The 18721-nt window shown below is 39.4% G+C and overlaps 1 protein-coding gene across 1 annotated transcript in view; it reads left to right on the top strand.

The window, feature by feature from the left end:
• Positions 1 to 18721, top strand: part of LOC128263865 (coiled-coil domain-containing protein 40) — a 283137-nt gene that overhangs the window by 117071 nt on the left and 147345 nt on the right. The window contains 1 exon segment of the mRNA XM_052999134.1: positions 3727 to 4286. Within this exon segment, the coding sequence (XP_052855094.1) occupies positions 3727 to 4286 (560 nt within the window).

Here is an 18721-nt window from a genome sequence, read left to right as displayed (position 1 = left end):
TCCTTTTTCACCACAATTATTACAGGTAACCTCTTTTTTAAAGTTCTTGTTCACTGTTGCACCTTTCTTGCTGTGAAACATTTTCTCACTACGCTTGGGTTTCTCACGGTCGTACACTTTTCTCTTTCGTTTTTTGTGACGTAACTTTTTAACTTCTCTTTCAACTCACTCAAATTTCTGGCCCCGTATAGAAGTGTTTTGTCAATTGGATGATCGTCTATGCCATCGATTACGTACTTTATTAAAATGAATCACTAATTTCACCACGAATGGCCATCTCCTTCATTCGGTACAGGTAAGCGAAACTACACTCTTCTTTATCGCGTTTACTTTTGCTTAGCTGTTCGTGTATTTGCTTGCTGCATACTATAGTTTTAAACTCATTTAAGAGAGAAGATTTAAAAGCTTTCCAAGTGCTTAGTCCTCTCTCACTCATTACAAAGAGTTTTGCAGTTCCTTTCAAAGATTTTTTCGCGAATATTAACTTTTGCACCTCTTTCCAGTACATGATCTCGGCCTGTTCTTCAAACTCAGTTAACCACGATTCAATAGATATTGAGTTAGTACCGTCGAAAAAGCGAATTGAGTCTTCTAAATCGCGGAAGCTAAAGGCGAAACGCGGCATTGCCAGGTCTTTGCAGTTTTCGGTTCTTGATTTGCACTTTTCGCAGAAATTCGCGCATTTTGCATTCTGTTTTCTTCCTCAGTCATGTCGATTCTTGTACTTCTTCCGCTCTCAAACACATCGTCTTCGTCTTCGTCGTCTGATGAGTCGATTTGATTGTGTACGAGAAGCCTATTTTGCAACAGATTGCGAAATATGTGAAGTCCTACTTCATCAACGTTGTACGTTATGTTTAAAACATTGCAGATCGATGCTAAGTCCCGTTCGCTTAGATGTTGCTGTATATAGCTTACTTTCGCCTGATAATTTTCCGAGGTCTCATCAAAATCGAATCCGGAAAAGTCTCGAAGTCTTTGGCGGTTATTTCGATCACCCGCTCTTTCAAACACGTATTTGTGCAAAGCAACAATGTTCTCTTTTCTGCTGCTGCGCAAATTTTCACTTATGAAATCATTTAAACGGCTCATGTTTGTTCAAAAAAGTAAAATTACAGCGACGAAATAAAGTTCTAGAAGTTTACGCAGATCGAACCACACACATGGTTTTTCTTTTTTTTTTCAGGTCACTAGTCACTTATCCACTTATCCACATATCCACATATCCCGGTTGAGCCCCCAAATGTGGGATTTTAGTTTATTATTGTTTATTGATTAATTAATTAGTATTAGAAATACACTTTAGCAAAATTTAAATTGAACAAGCTCTCTCGTCTTCACGTCCTTGGTTATCGTCTTGGAACCACTCTCGTCAAAGGCTCGAACTCAACTCCCCGTCTTCTCGTCGTCTACATAAAGCCAACTCTCGCTTTTTGCTCATCCTCGTCGTTCGTCTTTTATTTCAGTTTGTAGTCTTCTCGTCTTTCGTCTTTGCTTTTGGATCGCACATCTTTCGTAGTTCTCGTTCAGCTTAAAGGTTGTTGTCTAGGGTAAACGTATGGCATGCTTGCTCCTTAAAGCAGACACACCCCACATATATATACTTTATAGGGTCGGAAATGTCTCCTTCACTGCGTTGCAAACTTCTGACTGAAATTATAATACCCTCTGCAACGGTATAAAAACTTTACATTTTGGGTACTTGAAAATACGAGCTGCTGCTTGCACAAGTCGCCACCTAAGACCCTACTGTTTTCTAAGGACAAATTGACAAGCTGAGTAAAGATTATCTTTTAGTCGTTGCACTCGAATATGGCGTTCCCTTTTGTTTTTTCTACATTACTAGCGACGCGTAGTAATAATTTTTAATCGTTTATCATCAAGCTAATCAGTCTTTAAAAATGCTTAATGTAAAACAACTTAGGTTTTTTCAATAATCAAAAAGGAAGCAAAGGCACACCAAAGTTTATAAAAAACAAGAAAGGAAGCAAACTTCGGCAAGCCGAAGTTCATATACCCTTGCAGCTATTGCAAAAATTAAATATTCTTGAAAACATTAAAATTAAGATTGACTCGCGTGTATGCTTACATTGATGCTATGATGATTTGCAGCTCAAATATTTGATAGTTCCTATGACAGCTATATGACATCGTTTTCCGATTTTAATAAAATTAAAAATGTATTTCTGAACTGTCAAATTATTAATTAATCATACAAAATTTCTAAAAAAAAAAATTACAAAATAAAAAAAATATATTAAAAAAAAATTTATGTTTTTTAAATAATTTTATTGTTTCTATGGAAGCTTTATGTTATAGTCGTCCGATTTTGATGAAACTTAAACCATAACTCTGAAATAGTTAACCATTACTATATCTCGAAAAACTAAAAAAAAAATTTAATAAACATCAAAGTTATAATTTTTATTCCCTTGCAGAGGGTATTATAATTTCAGTCAGAAGTTTGCAAAGGAGACGTTTCCGACCCTATAAAGTATACATATTCTTGATCAGCATCACTTGGAGAGTCGATCTAAACATGCCCGCCTGTCCGTCTGTCCGTCCGTCCGTCTGTCCGTCCGTCCGTTTCTATGCAAACTAGTCCCTCAGTTTTAAAGCTATCTGCATGAAACTTTCCCAAAAGTTGTCTTTCTATTGCGGGTAGTATATAGTCGGAACGAGCCGGATCGGACGTCTATAGCATATAGCTCCCATAAGAACAATCGGAAATATAAATAAAAAGTATTATAACTGTGCTGTTTTTTAATTTTCTTTAAGTTCTTCGACATGCAGTAATGGTTAAATATTTCAGAATTACGGTTTAAATTTTATCAAAGTCGAACGACTATATCATATAGCTCCCATAGGAACAATCGGAAAAATAAATGAAAAAAATTATAACTTTGCTGTTATTTAATTTTTTTGTTTAGTTCTTCGACATATAGTAACAGTTAAATATTTCAGAATTACGGTTTAAATTTCATCAAAATCGGACGACTATATCATATAGCTCCCATGAAAGCAATAAAATTTATATAAAAAAACAACAAGAAAGGAAACAAACTTCGGCAAGCCGAACTTCATATACCCTTGCAGCTATTGCAAGAATTAAATGTTTTTGAAAACATTAAAATTAAGATTTACTTGCGTATATGTTTTTAAGCATATACGCAAGTAAATCATAATTATAATTTTTTTTAATGTTTACAAGAATATTAAATTTTTGACTTTTTAATTATTTTCAATGTAAATTAACTCTCTTTTAATTAAAATAAAATTTTCGGTACGTTTAAAGGAATTTAAGTTTTTTTTAACTTTGAAAATAATTGTTTGTTTTTTGAAAGGGGTTATTAATTAATAAAAAACTTCAGTACAACGTTTTTATTTATAAACTATATATTTGTAGACATTTAAAAAAGAATTTCAAAAATTATGAAGTAGTTGTTATACCCTTTCACAGGGAATTATAATTTCAGTTTGAAGTTTCCAACGCAGCGAAATAGACATTTCCGACCGTATAAAGTATATATGTTCTTGATCAGCTTCACTAGTAGAGTCGATCTAGCCATGTCCTTCTGTCCGTCCGTCTGTCCGTCCGCCTGTTCGTCCGTTTTTTCCTATCTTGTTTTTTTCTTGATGTTCTTATAACCAATGTTATGACAGATTTCTTTTGTTACCCCTCAGAAAATGTAGTAAGTGACATTGTTTTATTTTTATTTTTTTAAGGTCAAGATGAGAATGAAACACTTGTCAGATTGCAAGGCAAATTAGAAGAGCTCCCAGAGTTCTTAAATAGTTTGGAATCTGATCTGCAAGAAGCAATGCGAGACGGCTCCCGACTATTTTCTGAAATCCGAAAATTTGACTTTACGTTGGATAAATATCAGACACAAAAGTTTCGGTCTGATGACGCCATATTAAAGTTGGCACAGGACCATCTAATAACTGACAAGGCAACATCTTACCGTTTAAAACTATTGAATAAGTTACAAGAGCGACGACGTAGTGTCGATTTATCGTTATCAAAAGTTCAAAATCAAATGGCGTCATCAATGCTTGAGGTCGAGAAACTTAGAAGTGTTGTTTTTAATGCAAGAACACATAATGATACTACGAAGTCAAAATTAAATAATTCTCAAAATAAATCTTGTATACTGCAAAATGATTTGAAAACTATGCACATTCAAATTGAAATTAAAATGAAAATGATAGAAAAGCTAAACTACAAAATAGACCAAACGAAATATTTTTTGGCTGATGCATCTGGAAATCCCACAGATTTAAAGGTAAATATATCATTTTATTGAATTTGTTGCTTATATACTGGACCAGTTTACAACACTAATTGGTAATATATTTTTTAAGTTTCCTAAATTTGTAGACGTTAAGGCGTTGAAAAAATACTTTAGAAAATTACAAAAAAATATATTTTATTAGGCTTTACGAACTATTCAATTAATTAATATTAATATTATTAATTTTCTAGCCATAACATTTTTAAAATAATTTTTTAGATTATTTAATCTTTTTGCAATCTTAGCTTTATAGTGATTCCATTGGCACATTATTTATTTATTTACACAGGGAATCCCATAAGGCTTAATGCCACATTTAAAATAAATGCGATTAAAATGATTGGCCCCGAACATTTTTAGAAAAATTCCGGAAAATACTGATTTTTAACGATATTGTTATTGCCATCGCTACAACAGCTGTTTTAAAATGCAAGAATGGTGCAATTTTTTATTTCTTTTGAATATAAAGTCTATATTGATTAAAAACAAGAAAGAAGCAAACTTCGGCAAGCCGAAGTTCATGTACCCTTGCAGCTATTGCAAAAATTAAATATTCTTGAAAACATAAAAATTATGATTGATTTGCGTATATGTTTACATTGAAGCTATATGAAGCTTATTTGATAGTTCCTATGGCAGCTATATGATATCGTTTTCCGATTTTAATAAAATTAAAAGCGTAATTCTGATCTGTCAAATTATTAATTAATCATAAAGAATTTGTAAAAAAAATTACAAAATTAAAAAGTTAAATTTAAAAAAATTTGTTTTAAATATTTTTATTGTTCCTATGGGAGCTTTAAGTTATAGTCGTCCGATTTTGATGAGATTTAAACCGTAATTCTGAAATATTTAACCATTACTATATGTCGACGAACTTAACAAAAAATTAAAAAACAGAAAAGTTATAATTTTTTTTCATTTATTTTTCCGATTGTTCCTATGGGAGCTATATGCTATAGTCGTCCGATTTTGATAAAATTTAAAGTTAAGTTAAGTTATAATTTTTTTTCATTTATTTTTCCGATTGTTCCTATGGGAGCTATATGCTATAGTCGTTCGATCCGGCTCGCTCCGACTTATATACTACCTGCAATAGAAAGACAACTTTTGGGAAAGTTTCATGCAGATAGCTTAAAAACTGAGAGACTAGTTTGCATATAAACGGACGGACAGACGGACGGACAGACGGACAGACGGACGGACAGACGGACATCGCTAGATCTACTCTCCGAGACTTGTTTGCGAAGAAATGGACGTGCAACGGCAACAACAACGAAATATGCAACATGATATATAGGAACAACAAAATCTAAATTAAAATCTAGACTAGCACAACATAAATCGGTCTTCAGAGCTAGACATCATACGAGCGCGCAAAAAACAGCACTCATGTCCCACTGTGCCAAGAGTAATCACTCACCGAACTTCGAAGAGGCGAGTATTTTATCACAAGAACAACACTATGCCAAACGATTCACCATAGAAATGCTACATATCATAAAAACACCTACAGACATACGGATGAACTTCAAAACGGACACTGACAATTGCGCTCATTTATATAGACACTTACTAGGGAAAGAAAAAAATTAGTTCACAACTCCACGTCACCGGGCGCAGATGTGTATATTAAATGTATGTCAAATGTAAATTGTTTTCTGTTTGTTAAAAATATTAAAATCGTTGTAATTATTTTATAGTTGTCCTGAAGACGGTTGCCTAAGTGCAACCGAAATATATTGACAAAATTACCAAAATTGAAATAATTTTGTGTTTTTTTTTTTCAACATCCTGACCTCGAGCCGGCTAACAATTAATATATTTTAATATTTTTTTATTTTAAAACGAAAATGTTTTGTGGGCCACCCTGTACAAGAGTAAGAAGGCAACCTTACGTTTAGATCCCAGTTCAAAACCCGAACCCGGCGAAAAGAAGAAATTATTTTGTACCGACTCAATACGATCAATGTGTACTTGATATTGGGGACACCAAACGGGAGTTCAATATTCTAAATTGGGACGGAAAAGGGAAGTAAATAATAATTAAGTTGTATAAGGTTCGTCAAATTCTTTGACCATCGTTTCATAAATCCAAGAAGTCTCACAGCCTTGTTAACAGTAGTCTTTATGTGACAGTCGAATATTAATTTTGCGTCAAGAAGAACTCCTAAATCGTTCACCAAATATATTCGGTCCAGTGGCATATTATGAAGAGAATATCTTATAAATGAAGGCGTACCCCTATAAAATGTCATTGCGTTACATTTAAGGCAATTCAGATTTTAGATTGGTTAGATTGACCCCATCTCTGAAAGCAATCAATATCAGACTGTAAACCGAAATGTGATTGCAAATTATTATAGGAAAAACAAAGTTTAACATCGTCTGCATTCATTAATACTCAAGATTGTGTTATGACAGAAGGAAGATCATTGATGAAAAAAGAAAACAGCAATGGGCCCAAAACAATACCCTGCAATCGGACGTGCTTTCTTTTTCGCTATGTCAATCTGTTCCGAATGCAATTCCGAAGTAACCGCCGCGCAACTTCGCTGTTCTTCTCTTTGCCGCCGCATTTTGACATTGCTTGTGTCGAATTGCAGTCGGATACAATTAAATTGGTAACGAACCTGACGAACCTACTTTGGCAGTGTGATGGCTGTGTTGTCCATAAAAACTCTCACTCTAAAGTTGACGAAATCAACAATAGAGTTATTGAGCTGGAAAAGCAATATATGGATTTAAACACCAGAATTCTTCACATTGGAAAAATTTCCTGTTATCACGAAGCCAGAGGCGTTGTGCAAATATGTTTCCGATAAGCTGCATATCGAAGTTAATTCCATATCTTGCAACAGCCTGGTAAAGAAAGATGTGGACATTTCGTCGCTTAAATTCATTAAATTTAAGCTGGGAGTTTCTAAGCAGCATTTTTCCACTGTTTTTAGTGGCGAATTTTGGCCTCAATCGGTCAAGGTAGGCCGTTTTATTCATAGGGATAGACCAGTTGAAGTAACTGTTGTAGATAACCCACATATTGGAGGACTTCCGCGTACATCAACACCTACGGCTGCTTAAAAAAACCCCTAGTAATTGGCGCTACTGGCGCTGATTTTGTTGAACATCTGCATTTTACTACGCCCGCTTTGGGCGATGTTAACCAAACTTCTCGATGCTCTGATCGATGCACTCTTCAAAAGTACCAACAACAATATTTGAATACGCATATGTTGTCCGTTTTGTGCACTTCGCGACAAATATCTGGTTCGGCTTTGACAATAATGCTGAACGCGCACTTCGTTGCGCTTTCTTCTTGCTCCGCTCCGATTCACCAACATTTTGGAGTTGGCCTCTCTTCAGTTTTCGCCGCTCTTCCGACCTGGAACTTTTCTTCGCATGCTAGATTTGATGACATAGAACTCTTAAGGCGCGTTAAGGAGCTCGTGGGGTCATCTCTTCAGTTACACGAACTGTTCCCAGATCACTATCTGCATAAGCATGTATCTACAAGGCAGCTTTCTTACTCTTTGGATTATAGCTCATACGTGCCTGAGTTATTATACATCCCATCACCGTCAGCGAACACTCTGGAACTGGTCCCATTAGAACAGCATAACCCAACTGTCCAACTTTTTGGATTTTTCCACGAATAAGTAGGAGGACTTGCTACCCATAAAACTCTCCACGTTACTAAAGGCACTCTGTGGTATCTACACGCTTCAAGCACAATGTGAGCAAGCTCCATTTCTATCGATTGATTCCACAACTGTGATGGCTGAGAAATCATCAGATTATCTCCAGCTGCCAACCTTTTTTAATTTTTCGCCAAAACAGGAAGAGGATATCATATATGTAAAACTTTTAACGATATTAAATGCAATCTATAGTGGAGTCTACAAGCTTCAGTCACAAACTGGACAGGACGCTTCTGGTTCAGCAATTAAGTTTGCAACTCATTTTTGCAATCTTCCTTCTGCGGTGCCGGAATGATTCACTTAAGACATACTTCCAAAATGTATAAGGCATGCGCACAAAGGCTGAGTTGGTTTATTTGATAATTTCTATCTGCGACTTTGATGTGATAATATTAGTTTAGACCTGGCTCAACTCCAACTGCTTTAATGACGAGTTCATTTATTCTAACCAGTTCCTGATTTATCGTAAAGATAGGGATGCTGAGAAAACGCACCATTCAAGAGGTGGAGGAGTTATTGTGGCAGTCCGACGCACTCTTCTTTCCGAAAATATTATTCTCTCAAATGACGATTCATTTCTGGACCAGATTTGCGTTTCAGTTCTTGGGCCATCTGAAAAAGTTATATTTATTGCATCATACATACCACATGACAGCGACTGCAGCCTCTATGAGGCTGCATTTGCATGAGGCTGTTATTTGCATAACATTTCATGCGTTCATCAAGAGTTACTGAATACCGATCATATGTGCGTATTGGGTGACTTTAACCTAGGTTCCCTTGTATGGGTGCAGGATCCCCACTCTTCTAATTTAATTCCTAGCAACGTTCACTTACCACATGAGATCCTATTAATTGTTGACTTGTTCAGTATGGGCTTAACCCAGATCTAGTTTTTGTCAATTCAGAAATCCATTAGTCTATAAGCATGAATTACCTCAAGTCACTTTTTACACATTTAATGAAAATAGTCTACTCGCTGTTCGTAATGATAGTTTTGTCGCATGCTAGTGTTAATATTTGCTATTTAAATTTTCTTGATATTAGTTCTGGTATTCTCAAAAGGAATTGTCCTCTGAAGGTTCGGAGACCTTATAGGCTGCCATGGAACACAAGTGGTCTAAAAAACTATATAAAAACTTCGGAATAAGTTTTACAAACGATATCTGACAACTCGTAGCTCTCTTGACTGGGAACGATACAGGCAGCACAAGCGGGAGTTTGAATATTTAAATAAATTTCTGTACAACCAGTACATTATCAATGCTGAGAATGGTCTTAAGCAAATTCTAAAATCACTCTGGTTGTTTGTTAATTCAAAAAATAATTTGTTTTTATACCTTCGTCTGTGACTATGGATTACATTACTGTTTTCTCTGAGTTGGTTGTGGCAAATCTTTTTGCAACATTTCCTAATTCAAACTTCGAACCTCTTGGTGATTGGAACCATCTAGAGATGATGAATAATATTCCATTTCTTCGTAATATTGCAATTTTTTCAGTGTCCATCGATGATATTCATCAAGCGGTAGACGTTTTTGATGACAATAATAAGTTTGATCTGAATGGGATTTCTCCCTGTTTCTTAAAAAATTAATTTTCGACTTGTCACTTTCCAAGGGGTTTTTTATTAATAAATGGAAAGAAGCCACTGTTACACCAATTCATAAATCGGCTTGTAAATTCCTTATTATTAACTATCGACCCATTGCCAAATAACATATATAAACTTTTTGAGCGGATTATCACCAAGCATCTTTCCTTTTTTCTTATGCCCTACATTTCGCCCAATCAACATGGGTTTATGTCCGGTAGGTCTACTACCTCAAATTAAGCTGTTTTTAGTAATCATTGTCTCAGTGATTTCAACGTTAGTGTCAGGTAAATGGTTTCCTGCTGTTTAATGAACTCAGAATATCTTTTAAATGCTGATGATATTAAGATTTTTAGATTTATCCGTTCAGTTGCTGACAATAGCCTGCGTCAAGCTGACCTGAACCTCGTTAGTTCGTGGTGTGTCAATAATTTGCTCCCACTGTTACGGGAGCGGGGTAAGAAATAAAACCAGAAAGAAATAGATACCGTAACCAGAGACAGAAGACACTGTGAACTGCAGGTGGCGAAACACCGAAGTTGGTCAATACAGTAACCAGCAACGAATTGGTCAGAGTAAGCAATTCATACGAAAATACAACTGACAATAGGTGTATGCAGCAATTAATATGAAACCTAGCAGAACCCAGAAGTGGGACAGTAAGCCCGAAAAAGGGGAAATTCTGTACCTAAGTGGGAACACTTAGATGACCCGGAAGCAAAACCACCGGTATAAAAGAGCCCCACCTCAGGTTCAAAGGCAGAGTAAAAAAGATCATTGCGAATCGAGCAGTCGGAGTCCAAGATAAGTGCGAATCAGACAAGAAACGACCGCGGAACCGCGTTAGGTCCACTTCTGGCAAAAACAGTAATCGCGGAGGACCTATCCGAGTGATCGAATTTAGAACCCGATAGAAATATAACTTATATATCATGGGATCTACAACCTCGAAAGCATCCGACAACACGGCAAACGTGGTGAACAACGTTGAAATTGTAGACCACAAGGAGGACATAACCAAAGTCTACAATGTTTTGTGCCTCATTACTGGACTCTTGATCTTTATGTTGATTCTGAGCTTCCTCCGGATCTACAAGCGATCTGAACAGAGACGTCGGGACCACGGACACGAGCTGGAGAAAATCATGGCTGTCGCCGCCAATTGGCCAGAAAGGAGCCAGCACTAATATATCAGCCCGTGCAAAGATAAAAAACCACATCATTATTATGATTATTTCAAATTTCGACAAAACATTAAACAATACCCATTCATAATAAACCAGCAATTAAATACAAGCAAAAGACCAAAGTTTTGATTTGTAATTGGAACCACCAGAAGAAACCTCAGCTAGAAGTGCTACCGTCAACCGTCGCGAGTGCCGTTTTCACTCTTCTCTTACCCGCAATTCGTAGCGCCGTAAAGCGAATAACTTTTTTCTCTGTTTGTGAAATGAGACCAACATCGCGCAATTGCCCAAGAAATGACAATTAACATAATTTTTTTTTATATAAATTAATCCAACACCTTATTAATAATGCTAAGAGAATTTGCACTGATATAAATATATTTATGCATATGTGTATAATTAATTTTCCAAACCCAGAATACCACAATGAGAGCTCTCGTCGATGGAAATAAAAGGGGGTAAGTGAGTTGTGTTTGACTTACTGTCAAGCAAACTTTTTATATATATATTTACACATATGCGTATATACCTAGATCTTTGTGCAATTTAAACATTTAGATATACATATATATAGTCTTCTTACATTAGATTTAACGTCCTGTAAGATTCATATTATCATTTTTATAAATTAGCCCAAAATATTATTCTTAAATATATATATTCATGCTTAATGTTTCTTTTTATACGTTAATACAAATATTACATACACTATATACCGAATATTTCTCAATTTAATTAATTTGGCACCCCAATTTACTCTTATATTTGTCAATTAAATGTGCACCTTTTTAAATAAAAATCTTTTTAATAAATTGTAATATGAAGCCGAACTCAATAATGTCTTGGTAAACGTCTATAAAAGGGGGAGCTGGCGCAAATGGAAAAACTCGGGTTAAGAAAAATGACATAACTTTCGACTGACAACATTGACACTAGGGGATCGCATTGCAGTGGCCGGCGGCGATCCATCGGCATACGGGACGTATGAAGGGGCAGGGTAAAACAGCCACACGCTGCCGATCGAAATTCGGTCAAGCGCTCGAACTAGCTACTTGAGAAGCTTGTGGGCAGCGACGACAAATGACAAAACGAACTGAACGATCTCTATATTTTTCCTAAGGCACGATAAATTTATTCTCGTTATGTAGGGGAGGGAGTGGTTTCCAAAGAACCCACCCCATCTGGCGAGCTTAGCCGGCAACCAGCGTGCCTACTCAGGACGCAACTCCCTCGGCCCAAGTCCTGTGGACTGGGCACTAATATACCGACGTAACAGAATTGGCGCCCAACGAAAGGATTCTTCGCATCCTTAGAGCTAGGACTTTTAACATCTGAAGATTTGTTGTTTTACGTATTAAAAGGTTACGATTTCAAAAATCGGAATACCGGATGTAGGGCATATCTGAAAAATTACATGCTATACATAATTTTCAATTTTTCCGAACAAAGATCAAAAATAGTTTGTGTCGACACCTAAAATTCCTCTCCGCAGGTATAGTTAATTTAATTGTTTTTTTTTGTACATATAAAGTCCCCAACTTCAGCGACAGTCTGAATTGAGAAGGCCTCTCAATCGGAACTTTGTCTCAGAATAGCCGTGCGACTTTGTGACTCTTTTTAATTTCCAGTAAAACCATTTGTCTTTGTTTTATTAATAGAAAAATTTAATGCGTTGTAACTGAAAATTGTATAGTCCTTATATAATATTATCAAATCACGTGCAAGACCGACATAGCATTTTTAGGGAACAAACTTAAATTTTTTTTTTTGGGTTTTCTCTGGCCGACGCTATCCGCTTGAATCAGGCAAGACCCGGTCGCTCGAGAGGTTCGAGTCCAGAGGAAACCGATTGACCAAGAGGGGGGAGGGGGCGAACAGACCAAATCCGTACAAACCGACGCTATCCGTTTGAACCAGGCAAGAACCAGGTCGCTCGAGAGGTTCGAGTCTGTACGGATTCCAACAATACAAGGGCGGGAGGACGGAATCTATCTCTCTGGCCGACGCTATCCGCTTGTACAGAGAGAGAGGAAACAGGGAGGCAATTTCTTTCGTCTGTCTCAAATAAAGCTCTAGTCGTCTGTCTGTGAGCGAGTCTACCTGATTCCGACGACTGGGAGGGAGGGGGTTTCGGACAGTTCCTTCTACGGGGAATCAGCACTCCGGTGGAGGCTGTAGTCCTGGGAAGAGGTCAGAAGGACATGAATGGAACTGGTGTCTCCGGTGGAGACCAGTTGAATCCTATCATAAAATTCACTTATTTAGGGACCTTTTAATAACTTCTTGGGGGCTTCATTTCGGACGGTTTCTTGACCCATAAACAACTTCCAATGCCAGCGAACCCGATTTAAAAATTTCTGTATTCTCTTCATAATACAATTGTCAAATAAAACTGCTGTTGTATGCAAAAACAATCAAGCAGCGTAAAAAAGTGAACGAAAACACATTTGTCCAGTTTTTTTTTGAGTCGCGTCTTGGCTCAAGTGTCTTTGTCGTCGTCATTCAAGTTGGTAATTTGAAGATTTACCTCAATTATTTTTAATTTTTATATTTTTCTGATTTAACAAAAAAAAAGTGTGGCAGGCGTGTGCCACTATCAAGGTTGGTTATTGTTTACTTATTACTTAATTACTTCGGCACGAGCCAAAACCTTGAAATAAGAAGATAGGTCAGTAAATGGCAGGGAAGAGGAAAAAGGTAACGTTGACAATACCGCCTACTAGGACTGCAAGGGCTTCAACCTTAGCCGCAAGACAGGCCTGGAGAGCCAGACAAACCGTGACAACTAGCGATCAACAGGCACAGGAACAGTCGGTCAGCTTTGGCAGCAAGCTAGGTAATTTAGGAAGCCTGGCAGATTACCACAGTTCCACCATGGAGGAGTCGACAGGAGCTGTAGGGGGTGAAAACTACTACTTAGGACCACCACAAGGAAGGTCCAGCGTGCTACCCAATACAGGAGCACGGTCACGACAGTCGGAGTCAGAAAGCAGGCTGGAGCGAATGATGTCTGCGTTGATCATGCAAGGCAACGAGTTAAGGGCTACAGTCGCAACCCAGATTACGGAATTAAACACCCAGATAATTAATCTGCAAACAAAAGTGGCAGAAATGAGTGAATCGCAATCAAGTAATTCACAAACAACCGGAGACACGCCTGCACAAAGCAGCACTTCTCGGCCGGCACCGTCGAGCCGCGGTGAGCGTCAACTTAACACCGAAACAGGGGTTTCGGGGTCAGCACCGCCGCCAGAACTTAATTCCATGGACCAACATAATCAGAATGACTCTGGCAGACGAAACTACAACAGTGCATGGGAGATATCGGGAGCTGAGCACCGACCAACAGAGAACCAGAACGTTAGATTGGACAAGTGGAATCTTAAATTTGATGGGACCAGCCGAGGGATGTCAATAGAAAGTTTCCTCTTCCGAGTAGATCGCATGAAAGCACTGTATGGGTATACAGATGAACAGGTATTCCGAGAATTTCACTGTTTACTCACTGGCTCCGCCAGCAAATGGTATTGGCAAATGCTTGAAGACAAAGCGGACGACCATTATTTTGGGTACCACTCATTAACCCGAGCGATGACCAGAGCCTTTTCGACATCGGAGAACGACTATGTCACCATAAAAGAGTTAATGGAGCGACGGCAGGGATATAACGAGAGTTTGGAGGATTATATTTCTGCGATGCACAATCTGCAGTTTAAACTAAGAAATAAGATTCCAGAATCCAACCTGGTGGAGATATTGAAGGAGAACCTTAATTCGCAGATGGGAGCCTTTTTGTTGGCGTCAAGCATATCGACATTAGCCGAGTTTAAGAGGGAAGGAATACGGGTCGAAAAATGGTTGAAGGACAAGAGGTCGCGCCCGCGGCACGTTAACGAAATCATAAATGAATCGGAAGAAGGATATGAAGCCGATGACTACCAGGTGGAGGCTTTTCAGAGCAACCGACCACCGAAGGGAGCTGGAATGGTAAAGCCAGCAAGAGGAAATCCATTTCGTCAAAACTTGGACAAGAAAACCTTGGAGTCAATGGGAACGGAACCCGGAGGGGAATGCACGTCCCCGTTTCATACATACCTTTGCTACACGTGCAATAAGCCGGCGGACTTTTATCGCCACCGTAAAAATGTAGACGGAACGGGGTGCCAAGCCCGGTTCCATGCAACGCAGTGTCATTATTGTGGTAAAAACGACTCTTATCACTCTACTCACTCTTCTTTTTTACGGAAAAGTCTGATCGGAGAGCCGGGGAAGACCAGTCAGAAAAACGACACCCTGAGACAATAAAAGAGGCGACCTCAAGCCCCGCACAGATATCGTCTCATAAGACATGGTATCAGCGTAAGGCAGAGTACGAGGAGGCTCGCGCCCGTATCTTTAATACGGCACAAGAGGAAGAAGACGAAAGGAGTAACCGGAACAATAAGAAACTTCGACACCTGCACCAGACCCTGGAGACTGCACGGGAACTTAAAAGAAAATTAGTTGCGTCTATCATCAGCCTGAAAAATGACAACCGTCTTTTTGCCAAGACAAAAGTAGACGGCGAAGAAATTGTAGCCTTATTGGATACAGGGGCAAGTGCCAACTGCATTGGCAAAGGAGCGGAGCTGTTTTTACAACGGAGGCAACATCTCACCAGCAAAACAGAAACTGGTGTTTGCCGAACTCGACCGAATGATAAAATTAGGGGTAATAGAGGAAAGTAATAGTAGTTGGAGTTCCCCTGTGACCTTAGTGCAAAAGGGTCCCAAAAAATCGCCATTGCTTAGACGCCCGCAAAGTTAATGCCCGGACTGTAAAGGACGCGTACCCGTTACCACACATAGAGGGTCTACTAAGTCGTCTACAAGAAACGTTCTTTATATCTGCTATCGACCTAAAAGATGCATTTTGGCAAATACCGCTGGAAGCAAAAAGTAGAGAAAAAACAGCTTTCACAGTGCCAGGACGACCTTTATACCAATTTACCGTCATGCCGTTCGGTCTGTGTAATGCTGCCCAGCGCATGTGCAGACTGATGGACAAAGTAATTCCAGCAGCATTAAGAGAATTCGTTTTCGTATACCTGGATGATTTACTGGTCTGTTCTCCAACTTTTGAAGAACATTTGGAAATGTTGCGACAGGTCAGTGATTGCCTGAGGAGAGCAAAATTAACAATTAATGTGGCAAAAAGTAAGTTCTGTTACAGCCAAGCTAAATACCTGGGGTATGTAGTAGGTGGGGGGTGCATAAAAACCGATCCAGCAAAGATAAAGGCTATTCAAGAATTCCCACAGCCAATATCCGCTAAACAGATGCGGAGATTTTTGGGAATGACAGGGTGGTACCGGCGTTTCATACAAAACTACGCTCAAACGGCAGCACCGCTTCATGAAAGCCTCAAAAAGGACCGAGTCAGGAAATATGAGCTCGAGGAAGAGGGTATTAAAGCCTTTGAGGCACTGAAGACCAGCCTGGTATCAGCACCTGTGTTAACAACACCGGATTTTTCAAAACCTTTCACGATTCAGTGCGATGCATCGACGACCGGAGTCGGAGGGGTGTTGTTCCAGACAGATGAAGAGGGTGGCGAGCATCCTATCGCGTATATGTCCTCGAAACTGGACAAAGCCCAAAGGAACTACAGCATCACTGAACTTGAATGTCTAGCGGCAATATTGAGCATCAGAAAGTTCCGCCCATACGTTGAAGGAATGCCTTTCAAGGTCATAACAGATCATGCTAGTCTAAAGTGGCTCATGGGCCAGAAAGATTTATCAGGCAGACTAGCAAGGTGGAGTTTGAAACTACAGGCCTTTGATTTTGAAATCGAACATCGGAAAGGGTCACAAAATGTGGTTCCAGATGCGCTTTCAAGGGTACATATGGATGAAGTAACAGCGGGACTTAGGGATGCGGCAGAGATTAACATAGACCTACAATCAGCAGCGTTCCAGTCGAAAGAATACAAAGAATTGGCTCAAGCTGTTGAAAAACACGCAGAAAAGACTCCGGATACCCAAACGTCCGAAGGATACGTTTATAAGAGGGTAGGATTCCGAACAGGCGAAATAATTAATGAGGACCGTGCTTGGAAGCTGTGGGTTCCAGAGGAACTTCGGCAGGACCTTGTTCAACAGGCCCACCATTCTCAAATGGCAGGACATGGCGGCATACACAAAACTTTAGCTCGACTAAGGCAGTTATATTACTGGCCCGCAATGACGGTTGATGTACAAAGAACTGTTAAGAATTGTGAAATTTGCAGAGTCAGCAAAACAACGAACAAATCCAGCCGACCGCCGATGGGAAAACAACGAATAACTGAGCGGCCAGGACAAAGACTTTACATTGATTTCATGGGACCATATCCCCGTACCAAATCCGGAAACACCGTGATCTTTGTGTGTCTGGACCATTTCACCAAATTCGTCTGGCTAGAGGCAATGCGAAAAGCAACCGCAACAGCCGTAGTAACCTTCCTTGAAAGAAACATTTTTCATCAATTCGGAGTGCCAGAATATATTCACTCCGATAACGGTAAGCAATTTGTGTCGTCAACATTTGCCGAGTTAGTCAGCCAATATGGAATCCGACACGTTCGAACGGGCTTCTATTCGCCACAAGCAAATGCAGCAGAACGAGTAAACCGATCCGTGCTACAAATGCTCAGGTCAGCTACGGACAAAGACCAGCGGCATTGGGACACACACCTGAGTCGAATCGCGTGTACGCTACGAAGTGGCTACCACGAAGCTTTGGGACTGGAACCATATTATGCAATGTTTGGGACCAACATGGTCACACACGCAAGTGCGTATCCGATCATGAGACGTATCGGCGGCCTATCAGCAACAGATCAAGCTCTATGCTTGGCGGATAAGATGGAACTCATACGCAGTGTAGTTAAGCAAGGGTTAGCCCGGGCACACGAAAAAGCTGAAAGAACGTACAATACACGCAGTAAGGAAATTGAATTTGCAGTAGGGCAGGTGGTATACCGAAAAAACTACAAGCAGAGTAACCGAATGGAAGGGTATAATGCAAAGCTAGGGCCCAATCGGGTACGGTGTCTCATACTTGGACGCAAGGGAGGGTCGCTGTACGAATTAGGGAATTTAGCTGGAAAAAGTATTGGAGTATACCATGCCAAAGACCTTTTCGCTGCTTGAAACTGGATGAAAACCAACAGCAATCAGTGCCATTGTACTACACAGCAAAGGAGGATCGTTCTTTTTTCGGAGCAGCCAGTATTTCTTACTATATAAATAACTATGGACCTCACGAAAGACATCGAGAACACGAGGGAGGCCGTGAAGAGGCATCTGGAAAGGTGCGAGGCCGAGGGAAGACCCCTCCCCTCAGAAGCTGACGCTCGGGACCGCAGAGACATAGCGGTGGACGAGCGGGAAAGACTCGCCTGGCTTGATACGGAACTAGAAGATACACTACGAGCAACGCAGTGGGAAATTGAGAAGACCACGGCAAGGATAAACGCCGATTACAACCGCCTCAACGAACTAATTCGGTTAAGGGACGCAACACAGCGGGACCTGCGGATATGGGAGGAGGACTACCGCCAGGCACGGCTCGAGACTCCGCACTTCGAAGCAACGTTCGAATACATATACGCAAAGAACGAGCGGATCCGGCGAGAAAGCCGATTTGCAATTCGCCGGCGGCAGAGGAGGCAAAGTCTGCCTCCAGAATACCGTATCTACACCGTGGCGGAAGACGACGATGAGGAGGAAGACGACGACGAGCCGACCCCGGCAAGACGGCGTTTATCAGAGTAAAGAAAAAAAAAAAAAAAAAAAAAAAAAAAATTATATATATAAAAATCGTATCGTATCAAATAAATGGAAACAAATAAAAATATATATGTATATTCCACCTGACTTCCTTTTTTTTTCTATTCTTTTGGTTCAAAATTAATGATAATAAT

Source organism: Drosophila gunungcola, unplaced genomic scaffold (genome assembly GCF_025200985.1).
Source record: "Drosophila gunungcola strain Sukarami unplaced genomic scaffold, Dgunungcola_SK_2 000024F, whole genome shotgun sequence".
NCBI lineage: Eukaryota > Metazoa > Arthropoda > Insecta > Diptera > Drosophilidae > Drosophila > Drosophila gunungcola.
This window is presented reverse-complemented; position numbering and strand designations above follow the sequence as displayed.